Source organism: Gossypium hirsutum, chromosome A10 (assembly GCF_007990345.1).
Source record: "Gossypium hirsutum isolate 1008001.06 chromosome A10, Gossypium_hirsutum_v2.1, whole genome shotgun sequence".
NCBI lineage: Eukaryota > Viridiplantae > Streptophyta > Magnoliopsida > Malvales > Malvaceae > Gossypium > Gossypium hirsutum.
The window spans coordinates 116,165,628-116,184,257 of NC_053433.1; the positions used below are offsets into that span (position 1 = coordinate 116,165,628).

At 34.0% G+C, this 18,630-nt stretch overlaps 1 protein-coding gene across 31 annotated transcripts; it reads left to right on the plus strand.

Annotated features, from left to right (window-relative positions):
* Positions 1-2,723: 2,723 nt before the first annotated feature.
* On the plus strand, positions 2,724-12,023 carry LOC107916316 (disease resistance-like protein DSC1). 31 transcript variants are annotated; one of them, XM_041078262.1, is made up of 13 exons: positions 2,724-3,581; positions 3,666-4,875; positions 6,320-6,637; positions 6,793-8,284; positions 8,758-8,889; positions 8,978-9,080; positions 9,778-9,918; positions 10,007-10,577; positions 10,688-10,753; positions 11,016-11,130; positions 11,226-11,294; positions 11,390-11,468; positions 11,558-12,023. In XM_041078262.1, exons 1-4 carry the CDS (start codon positions 2,971-2,973, stop codon positions 8,116-8,118), a joined length of 3,465 nt encoding a protein of 1,154 aa, XP_040934196.1. In that variant the 5' UTR covers positions 2,724-2,970; the 3' UTR covers positions 8,119-8,284; positions 8,758-8,889; positions 8,978-9,080; positions 9,778-9,918; positions 10,007-10,577; positions 10,688-10,753; positions 11,016-11,130; positions 11,226-11,294; positions 11,390-11,468; positions 11,558-12,023. The 31 variants fall into 31 exon arrangements, with proteins under 31 accessions (XP_040934196.1, XP_040934200.1, XP_040934201.1 ...); XM_041078266.1 differs by having other exon boundaries at positions 11,056-11,130; XM_041078267.1 differs by having other exon boundaries at positions 11,062-11,130.
* Positions 12,024-18,630: the final 6,607 nt, after the last annotated feature.

Sequence of the window (18,630 nt, forward strand, 5' to 3'; positions counted from 1 at the left end):
TGTTACAAGAGGTCTTGTCGGGGTGAGTCATTTTTTGCTTTAGGTTGAAGAGAATTGAATCAAACTAGAGAAAATATGTCAGTCAAAAGTAGTCCACCTTCATCGCACCAATTGTTGAGTAATATTATCTTGTGTTGTATTAAAGGAAACACAGGGGGGATTTATACACATTCCTACTACTACTATTACAGCTCAAAATAGGATACACTATTTTGTCTTGGCCTTTGGGCTGAGGGTACTGACATTCCCTATCCCTGGTACTGACATTCTCTGGGCCTCCTCTGGCTTATTGAATGCTTACTTGCGGAGCACGCAGTCCTTTTTGACCCTGAGATTGACTCTCCCAACGAACCTCGCACCTGCTAGTCACGAGCAGGGGTCCTCTTCGCAGACATGGCTCGCGACCTCGTCCCTGCAAGGTTTACGCAAGCTCTCCTCTTGCGACCTCATTCCTGCGAGGCTTACATGAGCTCTCCCGCGGGCTTCCAGCGAACATCTTACATTCCTGCAAGGTCCTCAACTGACTATGCTTGTAGGGGAGTATTCTTCTTCCGGGTGGGGTTCATCTGGGTCGGAGGTCCAGATCCTATCTGTCACTTGGACTATCGATTCCCAAATCCTAACAAGTTTCATTAATTGGACACTGATCTAAAACGTTTGATAACAACTAGCGTTATTGACAATATTATGCAAATTACGAGTATATCTAATCAAGAGGCGGAATTATTCGTTCAAACTTAAAGGTTTGTTCAACATATAAAGGAATTTGAACAAAAATACGATACTCAAAAAATAAATTTAGACAAAATTTAAGATTTTTTTATTCAAGCCGAGAATTGATTAATACCCACCAATGTATAAGAAATTTTAATGCAACCCACAAGTTTTTAATTGATTAATTAAGTGAACTTTTCTCGTAATTGATAATGTATCTTACTTAACTTTATTAATATTAAGATTTTATTTAAGTTGCGGTAATGCTAATTTAATTAAAATTTCTATTTAAAAACTTAAATAAAATTAGATTTATGAAACACCCACGAGATAAATGAAAAAAATTATGTAACACATATGTTTATAAAAAATTTCACATAAAAAAATTTTAATTGGTATTTTCGTTACAATTGTAAAATTAATTACTTATATGTTGTTCTAAATTCAAATATCATTATGTTTAAATTTTTATTGATTTATTATAAAAGGATAAAAGCAACCTCATAAAATATAACTTAATTTGTATATTATAGGATAATTTAATAGTTTTTAATAAAAAATATACATTTTTGCCAACAAAATTACAGTTACAACATGGCCTAAAAATCCCATAAGATGAAAATAAAAATGGCATCAAGAAGAAAGAAGCTCAATGCTACGTTGCCAAAAAATCTGCAGTAAGAAGAGACCCCACGATGGTACCCAAATAGAAGTCATCCACCACAAAAGAAGAGAACATTAATCAATTCACCCCTATACAATTTAAATTACTTATAACACCATTTAAAAAAAAACCAATAACTTATAACACCAATTTGCATAATTATATGTAAAAAGATTCAGGGACGCGGTACGGTTTCAAAGGTACACAGGCACATTGACTGTTTTTGTCTGTAAAAGATATAAAGAAAATTGATTATCCCATGTGCTGTGACCAGTGATGTAGTTTGGTGTCTTTTGCCTCAATCTCACAACCCATACTCTTGCTTGCTTGCTGCTTCTCAAATACTCTTAATTCTAAACCCTAAATTATAAAAATTATTTTAAAATTTAAAATTGTTAAATTGTTAAATTTTAATTAATTGTAAATGTGGCACACGTGAAATATCATACTATAGATGTCACATCAATAAAGTTAATAGACTTTAACTTTTTTTTATTAATTTTGAGGTGATTTGATAAAAAAAATGTAAATTCAAGCATTAAAAAAAGTGAAAAATTAAATGAACAGCTAAAATAATTTTTCTTATAAAATTAGAGGGCTAAATAAATAATTATGCCTTTGGCTTTGTAAAAATATAATTCAATGATGTCTTAATGTAGAACAAGCAGCAAAAGATACCCACCAAGTATCTAAATAAATTTCTCATACAAAAGCTTGTAAATAATTTGACACAGTCAAGAACTTACTAAAGATCACACAAGGGCTGAAATATACTATAACAAGGGTTGAGAGCATTTAGTAACTACTTGTAAACAAAGCAGTAAAATCAGTCCTAATTAAACCAAGCACACTTACATCACAACCATAACAAGTTTCCAAAAGTCCTAATTGCAGCGGTCCTAAAATGTGGCTGTGATTTGAGCTATTATACAGTGCTTGAAGCTTCGGACTAGAGCATGACAGTTTCATTGAGTATCAATTCACCCTCAGATTCCTTGGGGGATGTCTTGCTAATTGGTTGATCCTTCATGTGAAAGATATCAATTTTCGTGAATGTCTTGCTAAGCGCATATATTTTACACTTTTTAGGCCGAAGATTTAGCATTTTGCACAATCCTTAAGTAAAATGGTGCATATTAGAGTGGACAATAATGAGCTTCGCATAAAGGACAAATATTGCCAAATCCTATTTTTAATTTCAAGATAACGTTTGACTTTAGTTAAAAAAGAAAAAGAAAAAATAAACTTAGGGTTATCCACATATTTTATAAATTAGAGTGGAATCTTAACCCTGAAGAACTTAAAATTATTTATTAGCTAAATGGTTACTAGTGATAGTTGTTGCTGGTACATAATTAAAATGATTTTTAATGCAGAAATCCATGGTTTGATTCATGGATCTTGATGGGGCCGGGTTTTTGGTTTAATATTCAAACTCAAATTGATGTTGAACTTGTTGCAAGCTTGGATATATACCAGATATTTCATGCCACCTGTAAAGAAAGAATAAAAAGGTTTCAATATTCATCAAAGACTCAGTCTACCAAAAAACGAGTTCAATCTCATTCCCATCTAATAAGCAGCTACCAAAGATGATGCTACTAATAATTCTTGTCATTCTTCTTCTTGTATTTCTTCTTCAGAAGTACGAAAAAGAGAGAAGCCCAGCAAAGGAAAGCTCCCATTGTGTATCTCGTTCTCTTGTGCCTCAATCCGACAATCCATACCCTTTGACTTCTTCATCTTATCAAGTCAAACATCAAGTTTTCTTGAGCTTCAGAGGTGAAGACGTACGCCTTAACTTCACCAGCCATCTACTCAAAGCTTTGAAAGATACGGGAATTAATGTATTCTTCGATGAAGAAACATTGGAAAGAGGGAAGCAACTTTCACAAGCACTTTCTCGAGCTATTGCAGCCTCAAACATCTCAATAATTATATTATCATTAGATTATGCTTCTTCAAAATCGTGCCTGGCTGAACTCTCTGACATCATGGACTACAAGCGCACTCAAGGACATACTGTTCTTCCCATTTTTTATCATGTTGATCCTTCCCATGTTCGGAATCTTGGTGGAAGTTTCAAAACTTCCTTTGATGATCATGAATCAAAAAGGCTACGTCAGGTACAACGATGGAAAGCTGCCTTCGTTGAAGTGGGAAAATTAAAAGGGTGGCATATAGAAGGAGGCAAATTTGACAGGTAACTATATTTTTCTCACCTTCTTATATTTGACTAATCTTTGTTTTAGATTTCATTTATATTTATTTATTGTTTGTTTGCTAGACCTGAAACAGAGTACATCAAGGATATTGTTGAATATGTTATAAAAATGTTGATGAGTAGCAAATCTAGACATGTTTATGAAGAACTGGTCGGAATAGGTTATCAGAAAGATGCAATTTCGAGGCTGATTGAGCAAGAAGGCAGCCGTGTAATAGGACTCTGGGGAATGGGTGGTATAGGCAAAACAACCCTTGCTGATGCAGTTTATAAGGAAATGTCTCCAAATTTTGAAAGCTGCTGGTTTCTTCAAAATGTTAGTGAGAAAATAAAAAAACAAGGAAAGGAATCTTTACGAAATGATCTTCTCTCCAAACTGTTAAATGAAAAAGATATTCGTATAGATACTCCTTTGATAGGATACCCTTACCAAGAGAGGCTGAACAATAAAAAAGTACTTGTTGTGCTCGATGATGTTAGTCACCAAGACCAAATAACTATTATGGGTGTTAGACATTTTGGTGATGGAAGTAAAATCATTGTAACATCTAGAGATAGAAAAGTACTTGAGAATGGAGAAGCTGATCAAATTTATGAGGTAAAGAAGTTAAATGAGATTGACTCTCTTCAGCTATTTTCTACTTGTGCGTTTAAGCAGTCGAATCCTGATGCTGATTTTCGAGACCTATCAATAAGGTTTGTAGAGTACACACAATACAATCCACTTGCTCTAAAAGTTTTGGGTTCCCAACTATATAAAAGGTCTAGCGAATATTGGAAAAGCGAGATGGATAAGCTAAAGGAATATGGCCAACCAGAAATTTCAAATATTTTGAAGAGAAGCTTTGATGGGCTTGATGAACAAGAAAAGAATATATTCCTTGATATTGCAATCTTCTTCAAAGGGGAACTTAAGGAAAATGTAGAAAAAATTCTAAGTAGTTGTTATAATGGCGCAAAGTCTAGCATCAGAAACTTGATCGACAAGTGCCTACTAGATATCACACCTCTTCCTATTTCTTTGCGTGATATACTTGAAATTCGCAGTAAGTTTCCCAAGAGAAAAGCAGAAGAGATTGCAAGTTTCCCAGACAGAGGTGCATTAGATGATCGAAGAAACAGCCTCTTGGATGAGATTCCGCGATGTATTTCTATGCATGATATGCTTGAGCTGATGGGCAAGGATATTGTTCACCAAGAATCTAGAGCTCCTGGAATGCGCAGTAGGTTATGGAATCCTAATGAAGTAAAGCAAGTGCTGAAAAATAATAAAGTAAGTATTAATTGTACTCATGTTTCTTTTTATATTTTTTTATCTATTTGTGTGATTTTTTCCTAGGCTTATAAAATTTTATTAATAATAAAGATCCGAAAACGGGAATAGAAAAAAAAAACCAACTCAACAATATATATATATATAAAATCTATGTACAAAAAAAAAATACCATTAAAAACATGCCCATTCCACCAAAAGAGCAATCAGAAATCACTTCTAGTCACCATAACCCATGTCGTGTAAAACATTTACTAAATCAAATCACATCCAATTGAAATCAGGATTATAAAAATTAATTACTTGTATTTAGTTTTAATTGATAGAGATAGAAGAACTTCAACTCCAATAATTCAAACTATTTTTAAATTGATTTAATAATTTGAATAACTCATTAAAATTAAACTGATTAATTTAAAAGTTGATTTTTTTTGTTTTTCCAAGGAGAAAATTGAATTTTACTCAACCTCCCTAAGTCATTGATCATTATGTGTATGGTATGTAAATAAAGATTTTATTTTTTAAATAATATTTAATAGAATTAATATTTGTCACATAGTAAATGTATAAATCTATATAGTAAACAGCACTATTGGTCACATAAGTTTTTGTTTTAATCATGTAATTATAAAAAAAAATTATTTTCATTACCGACGTTTTTAACATCAAGTTTCTTTTTTTTTATCATTCCTCGATTATTAATTATTAATGGAAGTACGATAGGTCTCTTTTTTTATTGGAATAATAGTAAATTTAGTTCTCAATATTTATATATTTTTTTCAATTTGATAAAATGTGTAAACGTTGAGGATTAATTTATTCTTATTCTAATTAAAAAAAGACGCATCATCATTCTGTTGATGATCTTTTATCAAATTTAGCCCTCACTATTTGTATCTATTATCATTTGAGTCCTTATACTTTTTAAAAATAAGTAAATAAGAACAATTGAAATAAGTATTTCTTACCCTATACTCTTCCAATATATTCTTTTATCAATAGTTCATATCTATGACAAGAGAAAAAAGGAGAAGGAAATTTTCAATCGAAAAATGAGTGGAGTGGTAAATTAAGTCTTTAGTCGGCACTAATTCTAAGTTCCATCATTAGAAAATCTTACATCCTTGTGAAATTTATGTACTCTAATTTAAAATTTAGTTAAATAATAAAATTCACCAATTTAGTTAATTAAAATTTTCTTTTCAATTATTTTTATCAAATGTTAACCCTAATCTTAAGTTATTACATGGATCTACTAAGGGTTTTATTAGATTAATTAAATATCTACTGTATTGTTTTATACAATAAAATTAAACACTTTTTAAATCTAAAACTTCTTGTAATAAAAAAGTATAATAAAAAAGTATGGTCAATTAGTTTAAGCCTTATTTAATCTCTAATGAGTGATTTAATGGAATGCCTGATACTTGTTTCTTGTTATTAGGGGACAGAATTTATTGAAGGAATAAAATTAGACATGTCTCAAATTGATAAACTACGATTATGTTCTTCTGTTTTTGAGAACATGTTTAATCTTAAATATATCCACTTCTATTTTCCTCCATTTATTGGAAAGCAACGAAAGAAGAAGCTACATGTAGACCAAGTTGGCGATGTATCTCTTCCTGATGAGCTAAGACTTCTCTGTTGGGAGTATTACCCATTTAGGTCTTTATCATCAAGTTTTGATCCAAAGAATCTTGTTGTGTTAAAATTACCTCATGGTGATATGGAACAACTTTGGAATGAAGATGATCATCAGGTAATTTATTCATACTTTCTTGATCCAATAAATTAAAAAAAAAAGTGTGACAAATGCCAACCCTTATTATAATTATTATAATTTTTTTTATACTGCCCAAAGTAGTAAGTAGACAATGCTAAGTAATAAAGCTATTTTATATTTTCATTGCGCAGGATCTTATTAATTTAAGAAAAATTGTCCTTTCGAATTGCAAGAATTTAAAGAAGATCCCTAATCTATTAGGAGCCATCAACCTTGAAATCCTTTGCTTTAATGGGTGCAACAGTTTGGTTGAACTTCCTGGCTTCAGTGATTTGGCATCTCTCAAAACGCTTCAGCTTCATGGATGTTATAATCTTACGAAGTTTCCTGAGCTCCCAAATGATGTTTCTTTCTTAGATTTAGCAGAAACTGGAATAGAAGAAGTGCCAGATTCAATTGAGCATATCGCTGGACTTGAAACATTGTTATTGGCAAAATCAAAGATAAATAATGTATCGTGCAATATTTCGAAGTTGGAATGCCTTCGTTATCTGGATTTTAGTCATTGCCTAGTCGCCGAATTCCCAGAAATTCTACGAAGACCCGAGCTTGAAAGGGCTGAAGGAGCAACCTATGCATTTTCATTGTCACTCGATTTCCCCCTCCCTGATTCGAGAAAGGTTCCGATAGTTCATGTGCCCCCCAAAATCCTAAAGTTTAAAAGCCTTGAATATTTGAAAATGGATCATTGCGAGAGTCTTAAATTACTTTCGGAGCTTCCACCATATTTGCGGTACTTGGATGCACATGGCTGCAAATCGCTAGAAAAAGTATCGTTCACAGATCGAAATCAAGATCAATATGAACTCTATTCTTTTTACGGTAAAGATGAGTTCTTTATGATATTCTCTGATTGCTTCAGCTTGAATCAAGTTTCAATTAAAAACATTGAAGCAAATGCCATGCAAAAAATTGAATCACTTGTAAAGAAATGGAGATGTAAATATGATTATGGTCCAAAATCATTGTTTTGCTGTTTCCCAGGGAGCGAAATTTCAGCCAGTAAATTCGAGTATCAGAGGATGAATTCTTCGTTGAAGTTGCAGATAACCCCAAATGAGTTTAGTGGGAGCAGATTCTTGAGTTTTGCTATCTGCCTTGTGGTTGATCTCAAGTATTGCCATAAATACAATAAAGATCTTCGATGTATCTGTGAATACCAACTAACAGCCTTCGATGGTTGTTATGAAAAGTTCGAATGTGAGTGGGGTTACAAGCTAGATTTTGAGTTACATCGAAAGTACATGGGTGATCACGTGTTGATTCTATTCAGTGACAAAATGATTAAAAAAGACGACGATTATGTGGAGGCATCATTTGAATTTTATATAAATAAATGCTACTACAAAGGCGATGCTGAAGTTGATGATATCAAGGTCAAAAAATGCGGTGTTCATGTATATTATGTGGCTGAAAACAACAAAGGTCCAATTAGTCCTTATACCATGCAAATGTGAGGACCCGATTGGAGCCCCTCCAACGGAGCATCAGAACTTAACGTCAGCGCTGGCCACGAGGGAAAACAGTAAAATCACTAGGGACAACGGAAACAAAGGGGGAAAAAGGAGGAAATTTGTTCATGACTTAAAGGGTTGATATTGCATCTCTTCCTTAGGTGCTAAGGTAAACTTTCCACCTATTCCCTATATATATATATGTTAATTTGAAAGACTGCTTTTGTTTGAGACTGGTTTTTCTTATAATAACCTATGCTTTTATGATGGTGTAGGTGTTTGTTGTGGTATATCTTAGACTACATAATGAATAGTCTCTTCAATTTTCCCTCACTTTCAATGCATTTTGTTATGTTTCTTATGCATATCTTTTACAATTATATGACTCATTATCAAGATTTGGTAGTCTAAGGTGTTGTTTGATAATTTATTAAAAAATTTAAATTGACTGAAAATTAATATTTTTAATGATTTAATTTTTTAATCACTTTTGATAATTCATAATAAAAAAGTAACTCATAAATTTTTTTTTTATGATGATAAGTAGATAAGGAGCTACTAAGTAGCATTTAATATAAAAAAATTCAATTCTTTTTATCTTATTTTCTTTGTTTTAACATTTAAAATTTGATATTATGAAAGGGAATGAAGATGGAAGTGACTGCTGTAAGCAAATCATATGAGAAAACAGAGAGCCAAGAGAGAACTAATGGCAGATCTATGGAAAGGCCATTATACTTTGAGCTTTAGCTATACAAAATATCAGAGGAACATGTAAGCTTTTAATTTTTTCTACTGAAACGTTTGCTTCACACTTGTTCTTGAACTGAGATATTGAGACAGTACTGCAATTTGTGAACAGATTGCTTTGTTTTTGGACCTACAGAGGAACCGTATGCTCTTGAGAATTTAGCCTTCCTAGAAAAGAAAATTAAGAACTTCAAAGTGAAGGGTTTGGTTTCATGGTAGAGCCATTCAACTTGATTATCACATCATCTTGGGCTGAAACTTGAATGAAGTTTCCTTTTTTCAAGATTATGAGAGATTGAAATTTGATTTTTGTAATTAAAATTCTAGAGTTTTACTCTGTTTTTGGATTGAAAGGATGCAATAGTGGAATTGGTAGTCACTAAATGAGTGTCATTTAGCAACTTGCAGATTTTGTTGTGCTCAATCTACTTGGATTTGCAGGGATAAATCTATTGAATCAAATTTTGTTTTGTTGTACATTAGGTAATTAAAATAAGGAAAACTATGTCATACATTGTGCCTAACCTTTGCATTATTATTATTTTATTCTATTGTTAACCTTTTCCTCTTGGAATCAAATGTACAAATATAAGAAACAAATTGAAGTTTAATGAACTTGAGAATTCTCTTATCTTGATAATCATCCCAAAGCTTAAATCCCTTAAAATTGGCACCTTTCCACATATTAGTATTTAAGGGGTTTTCCCCCCTAGATTAGTACTTAGGATTTTTTTGTAAATTATTTTGGTAACACCATTTAATTTGAAACACGTTACACTCTCAAATCATGACATGTGTCAATGATGATATCAATTCTAATGACATAAAATTGGAAATTTCTTTAATAGTTTGTGATAGTTGCTTCTTTTTTTCTCATCTCCATTCCCCTGTTGTGTCTTTGTTCTTTTGTAGATATAGCATATATTGTCCAAGATGGGAATTCTCCATATATATTAATTAATTTGGAGGAAAATTGAACGGCAGTTGGAGATTTTAATACAGTAGCAAAATGATTCTGCTTTGGAGTTGATACAATATCCATAGGGGATTTTGGTGAGTACCAAAATTCAGATATTAAAATTCATACTTAATTCTTATTGAGAGTTGACTTGTTATTGGTTGGTTTTTTTTTAAATCATAGGACCAATGGTGGACTCGATTCAGCTTCATTGTTTAGTTTCCAGCATTGGTGTCATCTGGTATCTCAAAACTCGCTGCATTTTCGTTCAATCATAGCTTGATTCATTAGAAAAGATTGGTTATTTGCGAGATTGGTTTTTCTTATATCCTTTTCTTTTTTGTTGATGTAAGACTAGGGAATGATAGATCATTGAGAACACCTGAGCTGTAAGACCTTCAATTTGTTTTACTGAATTCAAAGTAATCTTTTGAGGCCCTTTCTGGTTCTGGCAATTCAGTCTTGGTGGAGAAGCAAGTTACCTTTGACTTAGACTTATTATTATGATTTTAGGTTCATATAATGATTTTCAGCATCCTCACCTTCTTTTCCCATATTTATCAATGGGATTATATAAATCCAGAATTTGCTAGAGATCTCAAAGCTTGTGGGCTGAACACATGGAGGTGGAGACAACTTTTGACAGTTTTCATTCTCTAGCTAGATTGGGTTAGTTTCATGGTAGAGCCATTGGAGTCGATATTTTCTTATCTTGGATTTTGATTATCATATCAGTTTGGACTGAAATTTCTTTGTATGTTACTGCCTCTCATGTTGTTTGAGCATTGCAGTGAAGACATATTAAGATTCATACTTGAATTCTTTTTGGCAATTGACTTGTTATTGGTTGGTTTTGATTCATAGGATCGGTGGTGGATATCATCCAGCTTAATTGTTTAGGTTCCACCATTGGTGCTCAAGCCATGGGCAGTAAGTAGAGATTTAATCATATTGTATCTCAATACTCTCTGCATTTTACTTCAATGATTCATTCACCCATTGATTTATGTTTCATATTTCCTTAAAACGTTAGTAAATATATATATATGTTTTCAGTTCATGATTTCTGATCTATATTCATGTTAGCTAAGGTAAACCTACCAACTATTCCCCATATATAATCTATTGGCTATGTTTTATTATTTTGAATTTTATGACTATGATCTGTTGATTCCATAAAACTTGATGAAAGTCAAGCCGGACACAAGTTCAATACTCTACTGGAATTGAAGTTGCAGATTATGGGTGGTTTTGATATCTTCTTTCTCACCAACAAATGAAGTTCCCACAAAATTACTGGTGTTAAGGTGAATGTTGTGAATCAATGCAAAACCCACATTTATAGATGTGCCCTTTTACCTAGAGATTAAGCTTTTTACTTTTTGAATTTGGTAATGTGAAGGAAATAAAGATGGCAATGGTTGATGAAAGGAAAGCAGATGAGGGAATAAATCACAGATGTTTGTAACAAGTAAGCTTTTATGATGTTCAATTTCTTCTACTGAAGGATTTCTTTATATTGCGGTTGAATTGAGATATTGAAGCAGTACTGCAACTTTTCAACAGAGTTGTCTTGTTCATCCCATCCAGCTTTGCTTCAACGCTTTCTGGATTTTGATCATTGAGAGGAAGCACATGATCTTGGGTAAATTACTTTTAACTCATTCTGATTATTAGTATAGTCATGGCATTCTTTTCCCTTGATTTACCAATGGATTATATAAATGCATGCAGAATTAGGCAGAGTTGCTCTTATCTGAAAACAAGTTGAAAGAACACATGGAACTTGGATGTTATTTTCAATGCCAACCCTAACACAGTTTTCATTCTCAAGCTGGATTGATGAGCTTTTATGTTTACCCCATAGAGGAACCCAACATAAACACTTGGAAGAAAACAATCCAAATGATTTTGGTTTAGTTGGAACTTCAAAGTGCAGAGCTGGTTTCATGGTAAAACCATTTGACTTGATTGTTATATCAGTCTGGGCTAAAATTTGAATCAATTTTCCCCTTTTGTAATTAAAATTCCAGAATTTTGCTCTGTTTTGGAATTGAAAGGATGCAACATTGGAATTGGTTTGTACATTCGTTTTTATGAGATGGTATCCAACAAGTTCAAGATTCGTAGCTTAGTAATTAAAATAACTTTCTGTAACACTAAACTATGATCTATTATAAGAAAAAACACAAATTTTATACTTCTCTGATTATTTTATAATGCCATGTGACTTAAAATTTTAGTAATTAAAAGGATTCTGCTTTGGAGTTCTAAAAAATATCCATGCGAAGCCGTGGTGGGTACCATAGTTTAGATATGAAGCTTCATACTTAAATTCTTTTAGGCAGTTGACTTGTTATTGGCTGGTTTTAACTCATAGGATCAGTGGTGGACTTCATTCAGCTTCATTGTTTAGTTTCCAGCCTTGGTTCTTATGCCATAGGGAGTAGGTGTAGCTGTTGGAACATTGGCAGCAACATAAGCAAGAATGAAAACAAAAGCCAAAGAAGGAATTGAAAAATGAAAGAGAAAGTTTGAACAAAGTTGCAACCGAATGAAAATCATTTTCATTGATTGAAAATTAAAAAAATTTATGAGTTACAACCATGTTTGACAGTTACCTAATAGTTGTAACTGCTCTCACTAATACTAGACAAACATAATCTTTGAATTACAAGTAAAAGTAAGCTAACATTTCAGCTATTACATCAAGTACCAATCAAAAAACTAATCCAAATAGATTGTGATCAAATTACAATCAAACTAAACTAAGTTACATAGGAACAAAATGAACAAAATGGTCCAAAGCTAGCTGCTGCATTCGGTTCTACTCCTTGCTGGTCTGCTTGTTGAGCTGCTGGTCACATGTTGCATTGCAGGCCAATGCTCAACACTCCTCCTTGGACTATATGCAACATAGACCAATCTTGCTTCTTAAAACCTCGAACCTTGTTGCACCAAGTGGCTTAGTCAAAATGTCAGCCTATTGGTCTTGTGAGCTGCAATGAACAAGACTGATTTCTTCTGATTGCTCAGCTTCTCAAACAAAGTGAAACTTGATCTTAAAATGCTTGGTTCTTCCATGAAAAACTGGATTCTTAGCAATAGCCACTGCTGATTGGTTGTCAACTTTGACTTCAGTAGGTTCAAATTGCTCTTCATTTAGATCGCATAGCAACTTTCTAAGCCAAATGGCTTGATTCACTACTGCTGCTGCTGCAATATATTCTGCTTCAGCTGTGGATTGAGCAACAGTTTGTTGCTTCTTAGAACTCCAACAAAAAACTCCTGAACCAAGAGTAAAGAAGTAGCCAGAAGTGCTCTTCATGTCATCAACAGAACCAGCCCAGTTACTATCTGAATATCTTGTTAGCTTGAGCTCATTTTCCTTCTTAAACATGACTCCATGGTTCAGAGTCCCTTTGATGTATCTGAGGATTTTTTAACTGCCTTGAGGTGAATTACATTGCAGCAGTGCATAAATCTTGATAGGAGACTAACACCAAACATAATATCAGGCCTAGTTGCTGTTAAGTAAAGCAGGCAACCTACTAGGCTTCGATATTCTTTTTCATCAACTCTTGCTTCAATCCCATCACTGGACAACTTCTCCCCTTGTGCTACTGGTGTGCTTACTGATTTGCAGTTTGACATGTAAAATCTATCAAAGATCTTTAATGCAAAAGCATGTTGGCTGATAAAAATACTTTGATCAGACTGGTTCACTTCCATACCAAGGAAGTATGTCATAATTCCTAGGTCTGTCATCTCAAATACTTCCAGCATTTGCTCTTCAAATTCATTGATCAATTCATCTTTGCTTCCAGTCACAAGTAGATCATTTACATAGAGTGACGCAATCAGTAAGGTTTCACCTTCTGATCTCTTCACATAGAGTGTGGCTTCACTGACACTCTTTTCAAATCCAAGCTTAGACAGGTAGGTGTTTATTCTGTCATACCAGGCTCTTGGTGCCCGTTTCAGGCCATACAAGGCTCTCTTTAATCTATAAACCTTGTCTTCTTGTCTTTGGACTTTAAAGCCTTCTGGCTGCTCTGTGTAAATTTATTCCTTGAGAAAACCAATCAAGAAAGCTGATTTGACATCAAGTTGATGAATCTTCCATTGTTTCTATGCAGCCAAAGCAAACAAAAGCTTGATTGTGTCAAGCCTTGCTACTGGAGCAAATGTCTCTATAAAGTCAGTGCCATATTGCTGACTATAGCCCTTCACCACCAACATTGCCTTGTGTTTGTTCAAAGAGCAATCAGAGTTGAATTTGGCTCTAAAAACCTACTTGACACCTATGACTTTCTATTGGTCTAGTCTATCAACCAAGTCCCATGTCTCATTCTTCTTGATCATCTCAAGCTCAGCTTCCATAGCCTTTCTCCAGCATTTGTCCCTTGCAGCATCTTCATAGCTAGATGGCTCAACTATAGCAACATTGCATCTATGCTAAATGTCAGCAATGGTTCTGGTTCCTCTCACAAGAGGATCATCGATGTCTGCATTTTCTGGTCTATTCTCAGCTAGCTCTGGGCTGATGTCAAATTGGTCTTCATCAAACTGGCTTGCATCTGAACCTTCCCAATTCCAAAACTTTTCCTCATCAAATTTGATGTCCTTGCTCACCAAAATCTTCTTTTTTTGAGGGGTCATACACTCTGTAGCCCTTTTTGGTATTGCTGTAGCCAACAAATATACCAGGAGCAAACTTTCTCTCAAGTTTAGTTCTACTTTCAGCTAGAATAAGCACATAGCACACACATCAACAGATGGCTTGAGTCCATGCCAGGCTTCAAAAGGTGTTTTGTCCTTCACTGCTCGAGTTGGAAGCTTGTTGAGCAAATATACTGAGGTATTGACTGCCTCAGCCCAAAATTTGTTTGGAAGTTTGCTTTGAAATAGCAAAAATCTGGCCATATCCATCACTGTTCTATTCTTCCTTTCACAAACTTCATTTTGCTGTGGAGTGTAAACAGTGGTTAACTGATGATGGATCCCTGCCTGCTCACAAAGCTTTTGAAACCTCTCAAACAAGTATTCAGCCTCATTGTCAATTCTCAAGGACTTAATCTTACAACCTGTTTGGTTCTCTACTAATGCCTTGAATTTGCCAAAAGCTTCAAAGACTTCAGACTTCTGTTTCATGAAGTAGACCTAGCAAAATCTGGTCAAATCATCAATGAACAGCACAAAATACTTGTTGTCAGTTAAAGAAAGGGACTTCATTGGTCCACAAACATCAGAGTGCATCAGCTCAAGCCTTTCTCGAGCTCTTCATGCCTAGTTCATTGGAAAAGGCAATCTAGCTTGTTTGACAAGCTGACAAACTTCACAAACAGTCTCCCTTGCCTCAACTTTGCACATATCATCTACCAAATTCATCTTATGCAACAGATCAAGTGATCTGAAATTACAATGGCCTAGTCTTCTATGCCATAGGCCAGCATTATCAGCTAAGCTTGTATAAGCTTTCTTCTCAAGTTGGTTCACATCAAGCTTGAAACATTTGTCTACCATGCCTACAGTAATCATCTCCTGGCCAGGGAAGTCCTCAATAACACATGAACCATTCTTGAAAACTAGAGAATACCCTTTTTCAACTAACTGACCAACACTCAACAAGTTCTGATCAATGTCAGGTACAAAAAGCACATCTGAAATGACTCTGAACCAGTGTTGATCACAACATTCCCTTTGCCTTTGGCTTCAATCAGACTCCTATTGCCTATTCTGATTTTTTAGGCATAGCTTCTGTCAAGATCTTTGAACATGCTTTCATCAGCTGCCATGTGATGTGTGTAGCCACTATCCATCAGCCAATTGCATTTGACCTTGCTTGTGGTAGTAAAGCTTGAGGCTGTGAAAACATGCTCCTCCTGAGCTTGAAGGTCCTCAGCAGCTTGAGCCTGAATCTGCTGCTGTACCGGTGCCTTTGCTTTGTTTTTACAAACTTTCTCAACATGGTCAAACTGCTTACAGTTTCTACATTGGATGTCTGGCCTAAACCAGTAATATTTTTCCAAGTGTGTGGTCTTTTTGCAGTGGACACATGGTGGATACCTCCTCTTGCCTGAATCCTTCCTTGGTTTGTCCCTCTTGTCAAGCCAAGGCTTCTTTCCTTTCTGCCTTGTGTTGGAGCTTTCTTTGGCCTTTGCTTGGAAGGCTCCTTCAGGATGATCTTCCTGCCTGTTAGCCCTTCTCTGCTCCAAAGCATAAAGAGAGTTCACCAATTCTGCAAGGAAATGGTTGTCAAGTCCCTTGAATCCTTAAGTGATGAGATTTTAGACTCAAATCTCTCAAGAAGAGTGGTGATGAACTTCACCACAACTCTGCTCTCACTGAAGTCTTCACCAAGCAACCTTATGCTGTTGACAGTGGCCATGATCCTGTCTGAATATTGCTTGATGCTCTCAGATTCTTTCATTTTCAGGTTCTCAAAATCTCTCCTCAAGTTAATCACTTGTTACTACCTTATTTTATCTAATCCCATAAACTCCTCCTTCAGCCTCTCCCATGCTTCCTTAAGTGTGCTGCAAGCCATGATTCGAGTGAAGATTACATCTGTCACTCCATTTTGCAATCAGGCCAAGGCTTTGTGCTTCTTTGTGCTCTCCTCAGCATGCTGCCTCATCTGAGCAATTATGGATTAGCCCTCAATGGAGGTGTCTCGAAATCATTCTCAACTACACTCCATAAGTCTTGTGCTTGAAGGTATGTTTTCATTTTGACTACCCAAATGTGGTAGTTCTTACCATCAAACACTGAAGGTGGAGGTGGAGTGAAACTGGAGGTGGAGGTAGAGTGAAACTCATCCTGCTGAAATAAGTTTAACAACTTCAAACTCTTGCTTCTCGTACTTTTGTTTTCTCAAAAAATAAAACAACCAACAACAAAGGCCCCCCAAGACTTAGGCTCTGATTACCATTTGTTGGAACATTGGCAGCAACATAAGCAAGAATGAAAAAAAAAGCCAAAGAAGGAACTGGAAAATGAAAGAAAAAGTTTGAACAAAGTTGCAACCAAATGAAAATAATTTTCATTGATTGAAAATTCAAAAAATATATAAGGTACAAACATGTTTGACAGTTACCTAATAGTTGTAACTGCTCCCACTAATACTAGACAAACATAATCTTTGAATTACAAGTAAAAGTAAGCTAACATTTCAGCTATTACATAAAATACCAATCAAAAAACTAATCCAACTAGATTGTGATCAAATTACAATCAAACTAAACTAAGTTACATAGGAACAAAATGAACAAAATGGTCCAAAGCTAGTTGCTGCATTCGGTTTTGCTCCTTGCTGGTCTGCTTGTTGAGCTGCTGGTCACATGTTGCATTGCAGGCCAATGCTCAATAGTAGCTTTATTGTTTAGTTTCCAGCATTGGTCTTAATACTCACTTTATTTGCTTGCTTATGTCCTTGGTATTTGTTGTGCTTTTTACTTGCTAGTTTAATGCAACGTAACATATGTTAACCAAAACAGAGTGTCAATAGAGAATGGATGGTAGTTCTTTGGAGATGCCATTATGTTTGGAGTTTTACCTATAATAGAAAAAAGAGGAGCAAGTAAGCTTTTCAAGAGCTTCAATTTCTTCCGATGAATGCTTGCTTTATGTTTGTGCATGAACTGAGATATTGAGGCAGTACTGCAACTTGTCAACAAATTTGCCTTCTTGATCTTATTCAACATTGAGCCAATGCAAATTGAAGCCATTTCCTAAGCTCTTTTTGCTTTTTGAACCTTCAGAGGAACCATATGCTCTTCGGCAATTTAGCCTTCCTAGAGAGGTAATTTACCTTTGTTTCAGTGTGATGTTTTTAGCATCCTCATGACCTCTTTCCTCTAATTTATCAATTGGTTTATATGAATTCAGAATTTTCCCTAATTTATCATTGTGATAAATAATTGATACTAATATTATATGAAAATAACTAAAAAGGTACCCCTCGCCTCACCGTTCTTTCCCTCTCCATATATTAAAAATTTATCTATACTTTTATTTAATTAGGCCTTTTTGGTCTGTATTATTTTTCATTTCCATTTTAGCTTTTTTTTTTCTCCTTCATTGTAATACTTTTGTTTCCTGCTTTAATTCTAGAGAATTGTCAAATTGAACTGAACTGAAGACCAAAAAGGTGATAAATTTTGAGGGACGAGGGGTTATTTTTTATTTTAATATTAATATAATTAATTTTTATTTAATATTAACATAAAATAAATTTTTAATTATATTTTAACGGGTGACATGATAATTTTTTGATTGGCTGACTGTGATGAATAAATGCTAACTTAGATTACAGAATAAAAGTTTTAAGTACATAACTCAAATGAATAAAATTTTTTAAGGTTTTTCTAGTTGAATTGAGCCTCTATTTATTTTCTCATTATGAATGTGATGTGCGTACTTTGTTGATAATTCGGACCACCAGATTTGATGTAACCAAATTCTACTTTAATGGAAATGTATGATGATTGGACGCAAAAATTAACCTTTTTGACTAACGAAAAAGGATAAAAGAAATAGCCTTTTTCTGGGATAAGGCAGTGGAATGGAAGTTTCCCGTTCTTCTAAAAACTCTGGGGACATCTAAAAACGTAAAAAATTTATATATTAAATACATAAATAATCATATTTATTTAATATAAAAATAAATTAATGTATTTTTTATTTAAATTATTTTCTCTTTTTCTTTTTTACACTTGTTCTTCTTATAATAACACCACAATCCAAGCAAAACTCACTGTACAAAATTAATATATATTTTAATTTTAATTTGAAAATTTAATTTT

Excerpts from the sequence above, each read along its gene's own strand:
- LOC107916316 (XM_041078247.1), top strand. The coding sequence starts at position 2,971 with ATGATGCTACTAATAATTCTTGTCATTCTTCTTCTTGTATTTCTTCTT. Across the intron at positions 3,582-3,665 it reads GAAGGAGGCAAATTTGACAG|ACCTGAAACAGAGTACATCA; the intron begins GTAACTATATTT and ends TTTGTTTGCTAG. Across the intron at positions 6,638-6,792 it reads GGAATGAAGATGATCATCAG|GATCTTATTAATTTAAGAAA; the intron begins GTAATTTATTCA and ends TTCATTGCGCAG.